Source organism: Nicotiana tomentosiformis, chromosome 11, assembly GCF_000390325.3.
Source record: "Nicotiana tomentosiformis chromosome 11, ASM39032v3, whole genome shotgun sequence".
Classification (NCBI taxonomy): domain Eukaryota; kingdom Viridiplantae; phylum Streptophyta; class Magnoliopsida; order Solanales; family Solanaceae; genus Nicotiana; species Nicotiana tomentosiformis.
Window position 1 is genome coordinate 26,044,502 of NC_090822.1, and position 21,538 is coordinate 26,066,039.

The 21,538-nt window shown below is 38.1% G+C and overlaps 1 protein-coding gene across 1 annotated transcript; it reads right to left on the bottom strand.

Annotated features, from left to right (window-relative positions):
• Positions 1-19,942: 19,942 nt before the first annotated feature.
• LOC138901164 (uncharacterized) lies at positions 19,943-20,416 on the bottom strand. Its single transcript, XM_070188909.1, has one exon. The coding sequence runs from the start codon at positions 20,414-20,416 to the stop codon at positions 19,943-19,945; it is 474 nt and encodes a 157-aa protein (XP_070045010.1).
• Between the last annotated feature and the right edge of the window lie 1,122 nt (positions 20,417-21,538).

The following is a 21,538-nucleotide window of genomic DNA, read 5'->3' on the forward strand; positions in this document are numbered from 1 at the left end:
ATGCTAAAAGCTTCAAAAGCTAAACCCATAGGATTTAAATCCTGAATCCGCGTGATCTGACTCTGATAAAACATTGTTAAGTTATCGCGTAATGTAGAATGACTAAATCCTTAGGGTAATATGAAATTATCCATCTCTGATCAATCTTTAAAGGTATTCTGATATGTTCCATTTTATAAACTTACATTTTCAAATGATTAATCAATACTTTTATTATACTCGCAATATCTACTATGATAATACATTGCTAAGTCATTGCATGTTGTAGAATGACTAAATCCTTAGTGGTAGTATGAACTTGTCCATTTCTCATAAATGTTTATGTCATAACATGATTAATAACATGTGTAAATGTTATAATTTTATCAATTTCATGGTAAAAATTAAGTTTAATAACTAATTATATCAACAGTCGACCAATAGTTTCTACTTGGCTTGTATAGAAGTTGAGTACACAATCGATAATTAACAATCGACTATGAAGTACGTCTATTAATCCAGGGTTGAGGTTTTGAGGTTCAAAATTTAGGATATAGACCACGTAGGAAGTTTATTGTGACTAGAGGTAAATTGACGACTATTATTTAATGATTCTTCTTTTGTAAACATATAAATTTTATAAATTTATATATTTTGTAAACTCGTATATTTTGTTAAACCGTTAAAAATAATTACCTTCTGAAATATCTATAGAATTTTACATATGCAACACTTAATTTATAAGCAACTAAGAAGGGAGTCTAACCCCAAGGTGTATAAATGCTGAGTGTTGCAAGCAAATGAATTAAATACACAAAAAGCGCCTACATAACAGTTATATTAAATACCCAAAAAGCGGATAAGTACATTACATCTTGGTCAAAATAAGTTTTTCAACACATAAAAAAGTCTTGAGCTAAACTAATACAGTCAAACATCTCTATAATAGTCTCGTTTATTTCGAATAATTTTGAATGTTATAGTAAAATGCTGTTATAGAGAACATATTTTATAACATAACATAAAAATTGGTTCCGAAAAAACTTGACTTTTATAGTGAAGTGTTGTTATATAGGGATGCTGTTATAGAGAGGTCTTACCGTACATTATTTTTAAACAACAAAGATCAACAGCAGAACAAACATCATCTCATGACTTTGTTAATGTAATTATCTTAGTTTTTTACACATGATATTGATGTGGAGAATTTGCATTCATGAAGGTGATTGTATATACAGTAAAATATGAAATAACTTTCCTCTTAGCATATAGTACTCCCTACGTTCCATTTTATTTGATACATTTTCTTATTAATCCCTTTTAAAATGAATTATATATTTTTTTTTTCTTAATAATTTCTTATAGCTACATAAATGTTATGACATATTTAAATTTTGTACCGAGTCAAACTACATCAAATATAATGGAATGGATTTGGTATAATAAAAAAATAATTTTCAAAACATATTGTAGTTAAAAATAGATCTATGAAGAAGTTATTTTACGTACTTATGTTGAATTACTCCGAATGTAAAGTTTATTGTAGGTTAGATTTTTCTCCCGCGAACAAAGGTTGAGGTGGAGTGATAGATATGTTTCTTTCTTAACTAAAGTCAAATTTTCAGTGCAAATTCAGATTAATCGCTCTAATGTGATTACTGAAAATCGGATAAAAACCAATTAAAACTTCTTACCCCTCTATATTCGTCAATTTCAGGTCGTCCATGGGTATCCATATTCTTCTATTATTAAATCAATTCCAAAGTTACCAAACTATTATTTCATCTAAACATGGAGAACTCAATGAATTCCTATCCATTTGGTTCTAATCTCTAGGTTTTCAATTCTAACTCAAGCTCATCAATCTAATCCATATATAAGTACTTGGTTTACCCATAGCCTAAGGAATCATTTATTGTTATTATATTTGACTATTAAGTTTTTTCAGCTAATAAATGTGACATTTTTTCTTCTTCTGATTTTGCATCTTCACATGTTTAGCCAAATATTGTCTTCTTAGCAAAGCTCTATTTCTCATGAAAACTCATAACATTAAATATTTTTATAACATCGAGTCAGCGCTAGTGACAGTGCCGGTTCAAGGCCAAAGCAACTAAAGCAAAGTCTTTAAGCCCTCAAAATTTGGAGCCCCATATTTTGTTGATAGTACGTTGAGGTTCTAAGGAAATCTTTTTCAAAAAATATTCAATATTTTAAGGTGAAAATTACAAGATCTTTATTTAAAAAAATAAAAGAGAACTATTTAGCCATATGGTTGATTAGCTATATTGTTAATTGGAAAAAGATATTAGAAAAAATTCATTATAAGCTACATAAATAGAATTTAAATGAAAAAATATATGAAATTAAGGCTTCTTATTAAAATTTTGCTTTGGGCTACCAACTTTGTTGAACTGACACCGAATATTGTAATCATATTAATTGTAGTTCTTAAACTCAAACTTGTAGCATTACATTTAATCTAAATCTTGTTTTAACATAGTAGTAAGTTATCACCACGCCATCTGGACATGAATATATCATAGATTGTGGTCAAGAAAAGTAATATACCCCTGCACATGTTCATGAATAGCGTTAGCAGCAACAACAACAACAACCCAGTATAATCTCATTAGTGGGGTCTGGGGAGGGTAGTGTGTACGCAGACCTTACCCCTACTCTGGGGTAGAGAGGCTGTTTCTGATAGACCCTCGGTTCCCTCCCTCCAAGAACTTCCCACCTTGCTCTTGGGGTGACTCGAACTCACCATCTCTTGGTTGGAAGCGGAGGGTGCTCACCATTAGAGCAACCTAGCGTTAGCGAACAATTAAATAATGCGTTGAAGGTGATTGAATCTATTAAAACACAAAGGTTATTATATTAAATATATCCAAATTGTTTTAGTGGAGATTAGTATTTGAGAACTAAAGGGCGGTGTTACCAGGTTTCACATTTGATCTACTTTGCTATCTATAATATAATTGAAATTATTATTTAATTTACTGTTTTCTAGTGTGGATAAGTGGATTATGAACTTAGTGGGTGGTGGTGAACTTGAAGTCTTTGTCTTTCACATTTGATATAGATTGCTATCCATTATTGAAATTTTTTAATTATGTTATAAAATAAGAACTGTAAAGTAAAGACAAGTATAAAGAGAAACTGATATATTATTCAAACTTCAAACTTATGTACATAATGAACTGAAAAGTATAAAGAGAAACTGATATATTATTCAAACTTCAAACTTATGTACATAATGAACTGAAAAGTATAAAGAGAAACTGATATATTATTCAAACTTCAAACTTATGTACATAATGAACTGAAAACTCCTCTATTTATAGAAGAAAGGAAGCAGTTGCGAGGCTTTTCACGAAGTAGCTGCAAGGCTTTTCTTTAGCTGCTTGTAAGCTGTCTGCATGAGCTGCTTGCAACATGCTTGTTTAATAAGAAGCTGCTTGCAACATGCCTGTTTAATAAGAAGCTGCTGCAAATCATTTTATTGAGCTGCTTGCAACCTGCCTGCATCAGCTGCTTGTAGATAAACTTCAACAGAGTACTAAATGGATAATCTTCTTTAGGAAGATTATCTATAGCGGAGTAATAAATGAACATCCACAATATAATTATTTTCATAACACTCCCCCTTGGATGTTCATTAAAAGGTATTGTGCCTCGTTAAAACCTTACGAGGAAAAACCCAGTGTGAAAAATCCTAGTGAAGGAAAAAGAGTATACATATTTAGTAATACGCATTTCTAGTTGCCTCATTAAAAACCTTATAAGAAAAACCCTGTGGGAAAAAACCTTAGTATGGAAAAAAAGAGTACATCGCATATTTTACCCCCCCTGATGAAAATCTTGTTTCAAATATTTGAGTCTTCGCATTCCAATCTTGTATACCATCTCCTCAAAAGTTGAAGTTGGCAAAGATTTAGTGAATAAATCTGCCGGATTGTCACTTGAACGAATTTGCTGCACATCAATGTCACCATTTTTCTGAAGATCGTGTGTGTAGAATAATTTTGGTGAAATGTGCTTCGTTCTATCTCCTTATATAAATCCTCCCTTCAATTGGGCTATGCATGCAACATTGTCTTCGTATAAAATTGTGGATCTTTTATCACACTCCAAACCACATTTTTCTTGAATAAAATGAATCACTGATCTCAACCATACACATTCCCTACTTGCTTCATGAATAGCTATTATCTCAGCATGATTTGAAGAAGTAGCAATAATTGACTGCTTTGTGGAGCGCCATGATATGACAGTACCTTCACATGTAAATACGTACCCGGTTTGAGATCGAGCTTTATGGGGATCAGATAAATAACCTGCATCTGCATAACCAACAAGATCTGCACTACCTTTGTTAGCATAAAACAAACCCATATCAAGAGTTCCCTTTAAATATCGCAAAATATGCTTAATCCCATTCCAATGTCTCCGAGTAGGAGAAGAGCTATATCTTGCTAGTAAATTAACAGAAAATGCTATGTCAGGCCTTGTAGCATTAGCAAGATACATAAGTGCACCAATTGCACTGAGATAGGGTGTTTCAGGACCAAGGAGTTCCTCATCCTCTTCTGGAGGTCGGAACGGGTCCTTATTCACTTCAAGTGATCGAACAACCATTGGTGTACTCAATGGGTGCGCTTTGTTCATGTAAAAGCGTTTTAAGACCCTTTCTCTATAGGCAGATTGATGCATAAAGATCCCGTTTGCTAAATGTTCAATTTGCAATCCAAGACAAAGTTTTGTTTTTCCAAGATCTTTCATCTCAAATTCTTTCTTAAGATATTCAATTGCCTTTTGGAGCTCTTCTGGAGTTCCAACAAGATTTATGTCATCAACATAAACAGCAAGTATAACAAATTCTGATGTCATTTTCTTTATAAAAATACATGGACAAATAACATCATTTATGTAACCCTCTTTCAGTAAATATTCACTAAGGCGATTATACCACATGCGCCCAGATTGCTTTAAACCGTACAAAGATCTTTGTAATCTGATTGAATACATTTCCCGAGATTTTCGAATATGCTTCAGGCATTTTAAATCCTTCAGGGATTTTCATGTAAATCTCATTATCAAGTGACCCGTACAGATAAGCTGTAACCACATCCATCATATGTATTTCAAGTCTTTCACGTAAGGCTAAACTGATGAGATATCGAAATGTTATGGCATCCATAACTGGTGAATATGTTTCTTCATAATCGACTCCAGGTCGTTGTGAGAATCCTTGTGCGACAAGGCGAGCCTTGTATCTTTCAACTTCATTTTGGTCATTCCTTTTTCGCACAAAAACCCATTTATGACCAACTGGTTTTACACCAGCAGGTGTTTGGACTACTGGTCCAAAGACCTCTCTCTTTTAGCAAGTGCGTTCAATTCTGATTGAATTGCCCTTGCCATTTTGGCCAATCAGATCTTTGTTGACATTCTTCGACAGATCGGGGTTCACAATCCTCACTATCTTGCATAATGTTAAGTGCAACATTATATGCAAAAATATTATCCACCACTATTTCAGATCGATTTAAATTAATCCCATCACCAGTAGAACTTATTAAAAGTTCCTCACTCACTTGAGTCTCGGGTTCATTGATTTCTTCAGGAATCTCAGAACTAATCAGATCTTGGGTCTCTTCAGGAGATCCCTTCATAATATCATTTTGATCATTTGTCGATTTTCGTTTTCTAGGATTTCTATCCTTAGAACCCAAAGGCCTACCACGCTTCAGGCGTGCTTTAGGTTCACTAGTTCTTATGCTAGTAGATGGTCCTGCTGGGACATCAATTCATATAGGCACATTCTCTGCAGGGATATGTGACTTAGTTATCCTTTTCAAATCAGTAAACGCGTCTGGCATTTGATTTGCTATATTTTGTAAATGGATGATCTTCTGGACCTCCTGATTACATATAGGGGTACGTGGATCAAAATGAGATAATGATGAAACTTTCCACATAATTTCTCTTTTGATTTCCTTTTTCTCTCCCCCTAATTGTGGGAATTGTTTTTCATCAAATCGACAATCTGCAAATCGAGCAGTAAATAAATCTCCTGTCAATGGTTCAAGATAGCGAATAATAGAGGGTGATTCAAACCCAATATATATTCCTAACATTCTTTGGGGGCCTATCTTACTGCGCTGTGGTGGTGCTACTGGCACATATACAGCACATCCAAAAATTCGTAGATGGGCAATATTTGGTTCATGACCAAAAACTAATTGTGACGGAGAATATTTATTATAATGTGTTGGTCTGAGACGGATAAGTGATGCTGCGTGCAAGATAGCATGGCCCCAAACAATAGTGGGCAATTTTATTTTCATAAGTAGTGGTCTTGCTATCAATTGCAGCTGTTTAATAAATGACTCTGCAAGGCCATTTTGAGTATGAACATAAGCTACAGGATGTTCAACTTTTATTCCAACTGATAGACAGTAATTATCAAAAGCTTGAGATGAGAATTCTCCAGCATTATCAAGGCGAATAGCCTTTATAGGATAATCTGGGAATTGTGCCCTTAATCGAATTATTTGGGCTAATAACTTTGCAAACGCCAGGTTGCGAGATGATAATAGGCACACATGAGACCATCTTGAAGATGCATCTATTAGGACCATAAAATATCTAAACAACCCACTTGGTGGGTGAATAGGTCCACATATATCCCCATGTATACGTTCTAAAAAGGTAGGGGACTCAATGCCAACCTTCATTGGTGATGGTCTAGTGATCATTTTGCCTTGATAACAAGCATCACAAGAAAATTCATCATTTGTAAGAATCTTCAGGTTCTTTAATGGATACCCACTAGAATTTTCAGTAATTCGTCTCATCATTATTGATCCAGGATGGCCCAAACGGCCATGACAAAGCACAAAAGTATTTGAATCAGTAAACTTCTGGTTTACGATAGAGTGTGCTTCAACTGTACTAATCTTTGAATAGTATAAGCCAGAAGATAAAGTTGGTAACTTTTCTACAATGCATTTCTGGCCAGAAATATTCTTTATAATACAAAGATATTCCACGTTCATTTTATCTATTGTCTCAACATGATACCCATTTCGGCGGATATCTATAAAACTCAACAAGTTTCTTCGAGACTTGGAGGAGAATAATGCATTGTCTATAATAAGTTTTGTTCCCTTAGACAGAAATACAATAGCTCTTCCGGAGCCTTCAATCAAACTTATATTACCAGAAATTGTAGAAACATTTGCTTTTTCCTTATGCAAATAAGAAAAGTATTTCTGATCTTTGAATATGGCATGAGTTGTTCCACTATCAATTACACAAATATCTTCATGATTGGTCTTTGATCCAAACATAATTTGAGGATTATCCATATTCTTCAAAATGACATAAACAAAATAAATATGATAGTAAACATTATTATCAAAGCATAACTTTTATTTATGTACAACAATTACATAACCATACTATCTACTACAAACAACAAAAATTAAAATATTTACATTTCTACAGATTCACTACCGATCACATGACTTGTTTCTCCTTCTGGGAGTGCAAAATAATCAGCTACATCCAAATGCATGAAGTCTAAATTATCTTCAGAAATAAAATTTGCTTCAGCATTTTTCTCTGTCTTCTTCAGGGAGGCTTGATACAGCTCAACCAGGTGCTTTGGCGTACGACATGTACGTGACCAGTGCCCTTTTCCTCCACATCTATAACATGCATTTTCTGGCTTTGCTTCTTGCACTCTTCATGCTTTTGTTCCTTTCTTTTCCACTGCTGGTGGTGATGAGGGTTCTTTAGTGCATTGTTATTACCACGATTAGAGTTTCCTCCCCGACCACGGCCATGACCACGACTGGGGCCACGTCCTCTTCCACGCTTAGCTTGGTGGAAGTTCGTCTCATTCACTTCAGGGAATGGACAAGAACCAGTAGGTCGGCTTTCATGGTTTTTCATTAATAGCCCATTATGTTGCTCGGCTACAAGAAGATGTGAGATAAGTTCAGAATACTTTTTAAATCCCATCTCTCGATATTGCTGCTGCAGGAGCATATTCGAGGCATGAAAAGTGGTGAAAGTTTTCTCCAACATATCATGATCAGTAATATTATCACCACATAGTTTCAATTGGGAAATAATTCTGAACATAGCAGAATTATACTCACTGATAGATTTAAAATCTTGTAGCCTTAGATGAGTCCAATCATAACGTGCTTGTGGAAGAACGACCATCTTCAGGTGGTCATATCTATCTTTCAAATTATTCCACAGTATAACTGGATCTTTAACAGTAAGATATTCCATTTTCAGGCCCTCATCAAGGTGATGACGTAGGAATATCATTGCTTTGGCACGGTCTTGGTTTGATGCCTGATTTTTATCTTTGATGGTGGCTGCCAGACCCATCGCATCAAGATGAATTTCGGCATCAAGCACCCAAGACATGTAGCTTTTGCCCGATATATCAAGGGCTACAAACTCAAGTTTAGAAAGATTTGACATTATTTAGAAAAAGAAAGTTCGTACCTCTGATACTTTCAAAGTATTTTCTCGAGATGGCAGAGTCTCGTGCTGATAACGTGTTATAAAATAAGAACTGTAAAGTAAAGATAAGTATAGAGAGAAACTGATATATTATTCAAACTTCAAACTTATGTACATAAAGAACTGAAAACTCCTCTATTTATAGAAGAAAGGAAGCAGCTGCGAGGCTTTTCACGAAGAAGTTGCAAGGCTTTTCTTTAGCTACTTGTAAGCTGTCTGCATGAGCTACTTGCAACCTGCCTGTTTAATAAGAAGCTGTTGCAAATCATTTCATTGAGCTGCTTGCAACCTTCCTGCATCAGCTGCTTGTAGATAAACTTCAACAGAGCACTAAATGGATAATCTTCTTCAGAAAGATTATCTATAGCGGAGTAATAAATGAACATCCATAATATAATTATTTTCATAACAAATTACTTATTATTTTCTTGTGGCAAAGTGCTCTTGGAACAATTAATCTCAGCAAGAGTCTATGATACTTACGCTTCCGTCTTGTACAGAATATCATATGAGAAATTTTAGTTTCCATATCCTCCTCCCTTTTTATACTCTACCAAAGAACAAAATTACTTATGCTTCCATCTTGTGTGGAAAATAACCAGGGGCAGAGCTAGTCTATGGATTAGGGTTCAGTCGAGCCCAGTAATTTTGGTTCAAATATTGTATTTGTTTTTAAAATTTTACATTATTTATTTAGAATTCAGTAACTTAAAAGGACTAAATTCCGAACCCGAAAATAACTGTCGTGCCTCCTTTTTCTCGTGAAATCGGGTTTCGACGTGTAACAACTCTTTTGGATGGGAGATAGAGTGTTAAAAGAAGAAGAGTCACTACCTAATGATTTTTAAGGTGCGTTAGGGCATCTACTGTGCAGATAACTCTGTTTGACTAGTCAACGCCACCAAAGATCGGGTAAAGGCTCAAATTATCTTAAAGAGAAGGTGTTAGGCACTCTTCGAGGTCCACAACTGTGAATCCCGGCCAAACTTAAGACTATTTGGATTATAATTAGGCAAGATGATTAAATAAACAAAGAGAATAAAAGGTCAAAGAGTTTCGTTATAACACAATGAGAATTGGTACAAATCTTAAGGACTACAAGGATACAACTATAACGGTCTATATTAGATGACTAAGTGTATAAAGAGAAAAAAGGGGGGTTCTAAATTTTTTTAGCCTAAAGGATCACCCCGTGCAACATAAATAATACTTCGCAACTCCTTTTAGATAGGAGTTGCTCATTTTATTCAGCGGACAAAGACTATCATCTCCTGCTACCCGATTACTATGTTGAAATTTTTTACTTAGAGCGTTCTAATTCAATTCCAGGTCGCGTCTTATGCATGCACTACCCGTCCCATGCCTATGGTCCAAGAGGCGTTGGATATCTATTTGGGTGGTTCTAGACTTTACTTAGGCTGCTCAAAATGATAAAACTAAGCGACATTCAAAACAAATAGGACTTCACTTAAGGACAGTTAAAGGCTCAAGTTAGCCTCCACACTTAGACAACAAATGCACACAGACATATTTCTACGTTAGGTACTAGACAGTTTCAGAATTGAGGCAAATTGAAGTCATTAAGCTCTAAAGACATGGTTTCTAAACAACTACTCAATTTAAGAGTATCTGGTACTGTTATGTTGTTTATTGAGATTACATATTATAAGTTATTAAAACCTATAGACATGGTCTCTAAGTGATTTACGCAATTGGGGGAATGAAAACCATTGGGAATACTCAAAATTACTCGTGTTTAATCCTATTGGCGTGCTTTCTAAGCAAGTAGCAGTATTTTATAGCTAGGTTCTAATAGTTGGCAGTTGAAAAATGATTATGTAACACTTCGTCCTAGGCATGTTTTCTAGGCGAGCGACAGATATAACAGTAGCTGATGAATCAATTAAGAACCTATGGACATGATATCTAGATGAGGACCAGTAGAGCATAAGCTAGTATAATTCTATAGGCATGGTATCTAATGAACATGCTGCCGTTATGAAAATTAAAGGATAGTTATTGGCATTTTTTTCTTATAGGCATGCTGTCTAGTGACACATAGCAGTAGACATGGGAATAAATAGAGTATTTAAGCTCATGCTTTGATAGTAAACAAGTTGTGTGAGTGTGTGATTCCCCTAATGGCATGATTTTTACTAATGTACATGGAAATTCAAATAGCATATATGGCAGGTTGGATAAAATAACAAGTAAATCATACGAATCCTATAGGCATATTTTTTACCCTTTCATGCAAACATTAGAATATACTGTTTCTCCAATTTCACTAACACCCCAATGTTTTATTACAAAATTATTACAGACCAGATGAGGAATATAAGTACAAATATTACACAAGAAATTATAGTAGGCTTACAGCAGGCCTAAAGGAGATACCTAGTATTGCCTGGGCCCAAAGGAACTTACCAGTTATCACTTGAAAAATAGACAAACAAGAAAGAACAAACTCCACAATACTCTGAACGTCAGCAAAGAGAAATAGAACCTAGAGTCTTAGTGCGTCAGAGTTCCAAAAAGGCTTCAAACGAACACTGGGCAGTGCTCGTACCAAGAAAAGTTGAAAAAAAATCAAATTTCGGTGGCCTTGGCTTTCAGCCGGCCAAGAGCCAAAGTATAGAACAAGAGAATGAGAGAATAATAGAGTGACATCCTTTAGTTTTTAGTGAATCTCCTGATTCAAAGTCCGTTTCAAAGGGGAATGGGGGATATATTTATATAGTGTGGAAATCGAACAAGTAAACATGGAAAATAAATTATTCAAACACAAATAAGGAAAGCAGATCAATCAAGTTTAAGTAGGAACAAGGAAAGTCACATGCATACCCTATTCCGAATCAAAATAGGCAAAGATCGGACAAACCCTAGTTTGACAAATAATCACAATTAGCCAAAAATCTCGGTGAATCAAACCTATACGACCTTGTTGAGAGTGTGTACAAACGGATTATTGTCTGAATCTTGTGGGTTGAGGGGGATTGCACTCGATTCGGAGAGGTAATATTTGCCAAAATCAGGAAAGTACTAAGTAATACCACGAACAAATGAATGATAATGAGATTGTACAAATAAGGTAAGCAGATCGTGAAAGAATTTCATGATTTAGCCGGGTTTTGAGGGGATTTGGGAAGAGGTGTTTAGGTTTTGGTGTAGGAGTGAGGGAATGCAGAGGCGTCTAGGTTGTGGGAATGGGATTAGGGTTTAGGGTGAGGGGATATTAGGGAAGGTAGGGATTTATTATGTGTCGTTGATCATTTGAGATCAACAGCCAGGATCAAAGGGAAATGGGGCGGGTCTTTTAAGTGGGTACCGACCGGGTCAATTGGAAAGGGGTTGTCTGGTTTGGGCTTGGGGTTATTGGGCTAGGCTACTGGGCCAATTTTGGTCAGAGAATTGGCTTAAAACTGGGCTATTATTTAAATACACAAAATTTATCAAAACATAATTTATAAAAATGCTTAATAAATAAATAAAAAATATTATTTATGCACTAAAATGATTGAAAATAATAATTTAGTATTATAAAAATATAAAAATGCTATTTTGACACAAATAATGTAGTAAAAGAGCACTTATGTAGGAACATAGGCTATTACTGTAAAATGCTACATAAATAAATAAAAATACAGATATAATTATATGAAGTGATATAAAAAATTTTAAAAATGTGTGGTGTAAAAATAATAAATTAGGAATTGAGTTATGCAAATAATTTAAGGGAATAATTAGCAAATATTCAAGTAATTTTAATGCAAGAAAAAGCTATGAAAATTATGGAAAATGCTTGTATAAATCTTGTAAATTAAGTAATGATGCAAAAATGATATTTTGAAAGTATATATACTTATTTGAAAAATATGAGGGCAAAATTGGGTATCAACAACTGCCCCTCTTTACCCGGGAATGATGAAAGAGTTGTCGGGTAAAGAAAAATGATGACCAATTTTGGCCGAATTGAGTGGGAATGATGTGATTTGAAAAATACCTGAGTTGCCTACATATCCCTGGTGTTACGGGAATCAGGCCGTGTATAGTTCTGGATCCAACGGTGAACAAAACCGATGGAGTTTTTATAGGAATGTTTGCATGTTTCAGAGAGGGTTCTTTTGGGTATGATAGTATCGGATGACTTTAAGCGGAGTCGTGAATGTGAATTTGAAACGTTAAGGATGCGTCACAAGGCAGAAATATGAATGGTTGCAGAGAAAAAGGTAGGCAATTATTGGTAGTGGGTTACGTTTAAAACAGTTGAAGGATGTGAATGTTATGAACGGAAATCGGAGCGAATATTGCTCCCGTTTGTAGAACGGCTACCTCCTGGATTACCTTCAAAACTTAAAGCACGGTGCGTGCGAATATATGTATGGGTTATTGCGAAAGTTTAAATGTGATGCAAATTCCCTTTGGACCATGAATTTTGTCTTTGGATGGTGAGGATGGTGTCCTTAGACCATGACGTCTTGGGCCATGAAGCGTATGATAAGGGATTCACAGGCCATGAAACGGTGTCCTCGGGCCATGAGGATGATGCCTCTGGACTATGACGGCTTTGAATAATGATGTGCAATTTTGAGAGATCCCCAGGCCATATAATGGTGTCTCCCGTCTAAGAGGATGATGCCTTCGGACTATGACGCCTTTGGACAAAATGGCGATGTTTCAGCCCATGAAATGCAAAGATATGATGCCTGGTCATATGCGAGGACGAGACAAGACAAGTCTTAGTCTTGTGTGAGATGAGGGCGGCGCTTAGCCCTAGGTGACCAAAGTGATAGTGCTAGGTCTTAGGTAGCGTAGTGGAGATAGCATTTAGTCTCACGCAAGGAAAGGAAATGCTTAGCCTTATACAATTAGGGAGGCAGTGCTTAGCCTCATGCAAGAAAAGGAGACAATGCCTAGTCTCATGCAGGATAAAGCAGTGCTTAGCCTTATGCAATTAGGGAGGTAGTGCTTAGCATCATGCAAGAAGAGGAGACAGTGCTTAGCCTCATGCAGGGTAAGACAGTGCTTAGCCTCATGCAATTAGGGAGGCAATGCTTACCCTCGTGCAAGAATAAGAGAGAATGCTTAGTCTCATGTAGGGAAAGGCAATGCTTAGCCTTATGCAATTAGGGAGGCAGTGCTTAGCCTCATGCAAGAAGAGGAGACAATGCTTAATATCATGTAAAGATGGGAGGCAATGCTTAGTCTCATACAAGGAAAGGCAATGCTTAGACTTATGCATTTAAGGGGGGCAGTGCTTAGCCTCATGCAAGAAGAGGAGACAATGCTTAGTCTCATGCAGGGAAAGGCAATGCTTAGCCTTATGCAATTAGGGAGGCAGTGCTTAGCCTCATGCAAGAAGAGGAGACAATGCTTTGTCTCATGCAGAGAAAGGCAGTGCTTAGCCTTACGCAATTACGGAGGCAATGCTTAACCTCATGCAAGAAATGAAGACAATACTTAGTCTCATGCATTGAAAGGCAGTGCTTAGCCTTATGCAATTACAGAGGCAATGCTTAACCTCATGCAAGAAATGGAGATAATGCTTAGTCTCATTCAAAGAAAGGCAGTGTTTAGCCTTATACAATTACGGAGGCAATGCTTAGCCTTATGCAAGAAATGGAGACAATGCTTAGTCTCATGCAGGGAAAGGCAGTGCTTAGCCTTATGCAATTACAGGGGCAATGCTTAGCCTCATGCAAGAAATGGAGACAATGCTTAATCTCATGCAGATAAAGGCAGTGCTTAGCCTTACGCAAGAAAAGCAATGATCAGCTGCGAGAGAGTAAAGTATTTCTTGGCTTGATGTGTTTGCGTTTAGTAACTTGTCGTCATGGAGGTAGTGATTTTGCTGTGCGTATGTATTTGCGAATATTACTGTTGTGTCTATTGTACCTGCATTCAAAGGAAAATTGTGAGTTTTGCATGGGACGGTTGGCTCGTGCTCTTGATTCCTTGCTTCGCCTTTACTCCTATCTGGAGATCCTGTTTGAGTTACCCTGGGTAACGTCTGGCTCTCATAGAAACAAAGTTTTCAAAAATATATGCGTGCATTTGATAAATCTTTTATGAAAATATAATTATTTGAAATGTAGTATGTGATATCAAATAATTTAGATGAACCGGTGATGTGACACATTTCAGAGACATTGCAACCTCCTTGCCTTAGAATTTTGAGGGCTCCCCTCAAAATTCTGCCCCAATTTAAATGCAATACTTTTGGTTGTTTCACATATGAAAGTTGACTGAACTTGCGATCTTGCCCCTAGTTTCTGACCATGGTAAAATGAAGATTTTATTAAGATGTGACCGAACCCACATGGCTACCTACGTGTCCCCTCTTAAACGGGAATCAGGTCAAGCATAGTTCAGTTACATCAAATTCATAAACATAAACAATCCTAAACATAGTGTCTCTTGACTGTGTCTGAGTTGATAGGTTTTGGCCAAATATCTCCGACCATTTATGCAAGTATAAGTGCTCCTCCTGTTAGTACTCGATGAACCATGTAGGGACCTTGCTAGTTGGATGAGAACTTCCCCTTGGCTTCATCCTGTTGCAGGAAGATTCACTTTAGCACCAATTGCCCCGGTGCGAATTGCCTTGGTCTGAGCTTTTTGTTGAAAGCTATTGCCATTCTGTTCTGGTAGAGTTGACATCCATGCCCCAAGCGGAGAAAGGCCAGGGTGCACTTGTTGCATTGAGTTCATTGGGTGGAAATCATATCATATCAGCATGTATCTGGCATTGGTGATATTTTTGAACATACTTGATGCAGTATGTTTCCATAGTCATCCGGAAATACCCTGCTCTTAGGATTTTCTTGGCTAAGACGAAGCCATTCATGTGCGGTCCGCAAGTTCCGGTATGTATTTCCTCGAGCAATCTGGATCCTTCCTTTGTATCGACGCACCGTAGTAACCCCAGGTCAGGAGTCCTTCTATACAGAATTCCTCTGCTTTGAAAGAAATAGTTGGCTAACCTTCGAAGTGTGCACTTCTGAGTATGGGTTGCGTGCTCTGGATACTCTCCCTTTGCCAAATATTACTTGATGTCACGGAACCACATATTTCCGTCACTTTCTTCTTCAACCTGAGCACAATAAGCTGGTTGCTTATGAATTCCTATTGGAATGGGATCGATGAAATTCTTGTCGGGGTGTTGTATCATGGAAGATAAAGTAGCCAATGCATCTGCAAACTTATTCTGAATCCTTGGAACTTGTTTGAACTCTATATTTGTGAACCTCTTGATCAGCTATTGTACACAGTGCAAATATGGCAATAGTTTGGTATTCTTCGTAGCCCATTCTCCTAGAACCTGATGCACCAAAAGATCGGAATCTCCAATTACCAGCAACTCCTAAACATTCATGTCAACAGCCAACCGGAGTCCCAAGATGCAGGCTTCATATTCTTCCATATTGTTAGTACATGAAAACCTGAGTTTTGCAGATACCGGATAGTGTTGGCCAGTTTCTGATACTAAGACAGCGCCGATACCTACTCCTTTGAAGTTTGCTGCTCCGTCGAAGAATATTCTCTAACCATCATATGCTTCAGTGATGTCTTCTCCCACGAACGACACCTCCTCGTTGGGAAAATTACGTTTTCAATGGTTCGTATTCTCCGTCTACAGAATTTTCTGCCAGATGATCTGCCAATGCTTTTTCTTTGACCGCCTTCTGAGTTACATAGATGATGTCAAACTCGCTCAGCAATATTTGCCACTTTGCTAACTTATCCATAGGCATGGGCTTCTGAAAGATATATTTCAGTGGATCCATCCTCGATATGAGATATGTAGTGTATGCACAGAAATAATGCCTCAATTTCTGAGCTACCCATGTCAAAGCACAGCAGGTGCATTCCAACAAAGTGTACCGGGCTTCGTGGGGTGTGAATTTCTTGCTCAGATAGTATATTGCTTGCTCCTTTCTTCCAGTTTCATCATGTTGTCCCAAAACGCAACCGAAAGCTCTATCCAGTACAAACAAATAAAACATTAGTGGTCTTCGTGGCTCTGGTGGGACCAGAACGTGCGGTTTGGATAAATACTCCTTGATTTTGTTGAATGCTTTCTGGCATTCTTCAGTCCAACTTGTTGCAGTATCTTTCCTCAGCATTTTGAAGATCGGCTCACATATCACTGTTGATTGTGGTATGAAGTGACTGATGTAATTGAGATGCCTTAAAAAGCTTATCACATCTTTCTTATTCTTCGGAGGTGGCAAGTCCTGGATAGCTTTGACCTTTGATGGGTCTAACTCAATCCCTCGGCGGATGACGATGAACCCTAACAATTTTCCAACAGGGAATCCGAAGGCACACTTTGCAGGATTCAGTTTCAGATTGTACCTTTAAAGCTGATCAAGGAATTTTTTCAAATCTGCTATGTGATCTGTACTCCTTTTGGATTTGATGATGACATCATCCACGTACACCTCTATTTCCTTGTGTATCATGTCATGGATGATAGTTTTCATGGCTCTCATGTAGGTGGCTCTGGCGTTCTTCAGACCAAATGACATCATTTTATAATAATATATTCCCCATGGCGTGATGAAGGCTGTCTTTTCATCATCCTCCTCATCCATCTAGATCTTATGGTACCCTGCGAAGCAATCCACAAAGGATTGGAGTTCATGTTTGGCACAGTTGTCGGTCAATATGTGTATATTAGGCAACAAGAAATCATCTTTGGGACTTGCTCTGTTTAGATCCCGGTATTCAACACATACTTTGACTTTCCCATCTTTCTTCGGAACTGGCACAATGTTGGCCAACCAAATCGGGTACTCGACCACTCTTAGAACCTTGGCTTTGATCTGCTTGGTGACCTACTCTTTTATCTTCAAACTCATATTTGACTTGAATTTTCTGAGCTTCTGCTTTATCGGTGGACATGTAGGATTAGTGGGTAACTTGTGAGCTACTATGGATGTGCTCAAACCCGTCATATCATCATAGGACCATGCAAAGATATCTTCATATTCTTGTAGGAATCTGATGTACTCTTCTTTCTCCGACAGTGATAGATGAATGCTTATGCGTGTTTTCTTGACCAGTTCAGAGTCCCCTAAGTTAACTGCTTCAGTTTCGTCCAAATTGGACTTTGGCTTGTTTTCAAAATTTTCCACTTCTCTGACAATTTCCTCAGGTATCATATCATCTTCCAGGTCTTCTTAATTACTATCCTTATGTTGCATTGTCTCATTACATGTCACAGTCACAGGTTCATCGGGATAAGTTATAATAATGCTGTAAAAAGAGAAAATGTAGAGAATAATAGTAAATATGAAAAGTAGCAATGCATTAATTGAAATCTTTAAAACATTAACAAATGCGGCTTGATGACTTGAGCAATTATTTCAAAGCAAAATACTGAAAATGTCTCAAATGCTTAAAAATAATTGATGTTAATCTGCCAAGCTACCCAGGAACTTGACGGGACCGGGATGGTGCAACAGTCTAGTTTTTGAGAATAACTCCCTTCCCCACGGTATGAATGGTAAGGTCTTCCTCCTCAACAATTGCACTGCAATCCATATTTTCTTCATCAAAAATCAGTTTCCTCATGCCAGCTAAGACTTAATCTTCCTCAGATCCCCACATTATGTCAACTTGATGAAATGTCTGGTGCAGAGGTGGTACTTGTTATTCCAGCAGATAATAAGGACCACGCCATGGCGGCGACCAATCCTGGTACTCTTACCAAGTATATTCATATCCGATCCCAAAATTTGTGCCATGATGTTGCGGTTGTATGGGTTTGGTGATCCCTTGGAGGTTTTTGCCGAGACCCTTGCCAGGTTCATATCCTGTCCATATTAATATTCTTTCTATCTTGTTACTCCACCATCGATCCTTTTCAATTGACTTGACTCGCTCAATGCGATGGTATGTTTCTCCACCCATCTTCTTCATATTCTCGATGACTGGAACAGTCTGATTGGTGTAGATAAGGTTACTTCCATCCCCATGGATAATAACTTCTTGATGATTCCATTCAAACTTCACAGCCTAATGCAGAGTAGAAGCCACTGCCCCAGCGGCGTGTATCCAGGGTCGTCCCAATAATAGATTATAGGTAGCAGATATATTCAGCACTTGGAACTCAACATTAAACCAGGTCGGGCCCATTTGTATGTTGAGGTTGATTTCTCCGATTTTGGCTCTTTAGGATCCATCAAACGCCTTTACATTCATACTTCCCATCTGTATCTCGTGCATTCCTTTACCCAACCTCTTTAGAGTAGTCAGTGGGCATATATTGAGACTTGAACCCCCATCTATCAGGACCCTGGCGATGAACTTATCCTCAAATTGCATTGTGATGTGTAGTGCCATGTTACGACTTAGTCCTTCTGGTGGTAATTCATCCTTGTGAAAGGTGATTTTGTGTCTTTACAGTAACTACCCGACCATGTTGGCCATTTCCCCACTAGTGATGTTGGTGGGTACATAAGCTTCACTCAGCACTTTCATCAAGGCATTCCCGTATGTCTCGGAGTTTTGCAGCAGTGACAAGATCGATATCTGAGTGGGAGTTTTGTTCAGATGATCGACGATAGAGTATTACCTTGCTTGTAATTTTCTCCAAAGGTCATCAGGGCCAGTCTCAACAACAGGTGGCTTAGATGCAACTTTTTTGCTTGTTCCTCCAGGGTGCTCGGGTGTATAGACTCGGCCAGTTCCAGTCATGCCTTGCACCGCACCTGTTTCCTCTATTTTTGCTTTTCCTTTTCTCCTTGCTTCCGCTATATAATCCCATGGGATATCATTAGACTTGTAAGATAGAGTGTGAGCTACCATCACAGTGAAGGGTGTGGTTACCTCTACTTCAAATAATGCTGGTGTGGTTACCTCGACTTCAATCGGTGCTTGGGTTTGTACCACAATGGGTGTGAGTATGACCGGAGATGTTTTAGGATTATCCCCCTCCTTAATGAGTCCGATTGACCCCTCCGGCTCACATTCCTCGCCGGTCTCTATCACATTCACTCCCTCACCTCTGTGATCCGGGAGAGGATTGTTACGAACATTTGGTGAAACTTCCTTTGCCTGTATGAACTTGTTGTTGATCAGTGTCTGAATCTTATCTTTTAGTGTGCGGCACTCATCAATTGTATGACCTTTCATGCCCGAATGATAGGCACATGTCTTGTTCGGGTTAATCCACTGAGAGGAATTCTCCATAGCAATGGCAGGGATGGGAGTGACATAACCAACAGCCTTTAATCTCTCATATAATTGGTCTATGGGCTCAGCGATTGGGGAGTATTGTCTAGGTGGTTTGCGGTAGAAGTTTGGTCGTGGTTTTTGGTAGTTTTGGCGGGCGGGTGGTGGCGAGTGGTAGTATACGGGTTGAGTGTTATAGGCGTGGTAGGTGGTAGCAGGTTGTCGGTATCTAGGGGGGTGAAGGCTGGTATATGGGTGGAGGTGTTTGGTATGTAGGTGGAGGTGTTTGGTATGTGAGAGGAGACTTAGGACCCTGGGCCACCATTACGGCTCCCACTTCTTTCTTCTTCAAATTATCTCCCGATTGCAATGCTTTATTCGTGGCCTGCAATGCCTCAAAATTTGTTACCATCCCACTCTTAATCCCTTCTTCTATTCTTTCTCCTAGTTTAATGATGTCGTAGAATTTGTGATTTTCAATAACCATAAGCCTTTCATAGTACTGTGGGTCTTGAGCTCTGATGAAGAACTTATTCATTTGTTCTTCTTCAAGTGCGGGCCTTACTTTTGTGGCTTCAAATCTCCACCGAGTAGCATATTCGCGAAAGGTTTCTGCTGGTTTCTTCTTGAGGTTTTGAATGTAGAAAACGTCTGGTGCACTTTCTGTGTTGAACGTGAATCTGTCCATGAAATCTGATGGCATGCTTACCCAATTAACTCACTTCTTCGGGTTCTTACTGACATACCAAGACAATGCATCTCCGGTGAGGCTTCGCATGAATAGTTTCATACGGATTCGTTCATCTTTGCCCACTCTTACAAGTTTGTCACAATATGTCCTCAGATGCACCTTCGGATCACCAGCTCCATCAAATATTTTGAACTTGGGAGGTTTGTATCCCTCCGGCAGTTCCATATCTGGCTGAATGCACAAGTCCTCATAGTTTAAACCTTCAATGCCTTTAATAGCTTTGACATTCTAAACTCTGCCAGTGAGCTTCTTGAGTTCTACTGCCAAGTTCTTAATGAGCAGGTCTTTCTCGGTTGATTCAGGTTTGTATAGGGTTTGTTGCGGGGTGTGGGGTAAGGTTTCTATGTATATGGGATTACTTTGATGAACTCCGGGAATCAGGGCATAAGGGCGGTCATTGGTTGAGTTTTAGGGATTAGGAGTGGGTTACGATGTGTTCTGGGGGAGTGTGATAAGTGGTAGTTTGTGGGTATGGAGTTGGATGATGGTGGTGTTGTTGAGGAGTAAGTGCTGGTGGAGGGTTAAGGTTTTGAGGAGGCATGGGGTACTGGTGTAGTGCAAGAGGATTTGACGGTGGATTTTAGTTTTGTCTGTTTTGTAGTGGCACTTGGTTCTGGGTAGTTGGATTTTGCTGGTTAATATCAGGGACATTGAGGGTGAGAGAAAGGTTTTCCAAGTTTCGCACCTGCTCAAGTTCTCCTTTTAGCTCCAGGATTTTCTGTTCCAGACGTAAGACTAGTTCATTCTGTGTCGAAGTACTTCGGCTATCCGAAGTTTTGACATTTTCTACCAGGGTGGCGTTGTCTTTCCTGATACCACTCAAATCATCCATTTTACCTTTCCCTTTGCTTTTGCCTTTAGGATCGCTTGGTGGAGGAGGAGGTGGAGGACCTCTGGATCTAGTGTAATATGCTGACGATGCCAGTATGCACGAACCAACCTTGAGGAGTGGGAATAATCAAAAAAGAAAGAAAAACAGAAGATACCCAAGTTAGTAAGGGGTATTGAAAGAATACTTGCAATATTAAACATGTTTTGCAAAATCATGTAATAATTCGCGTCCTAATTTGGGGG

Excerpts from the sequence above, each read along its gene's own strand:
- LOC138901164 (XM_070188909.1), bottom strand. The coding sequence starts at position 20,416 with ATGCCATCAGATTTCATGGACAGATTCACGTTCAACACAGAAAGTGCA.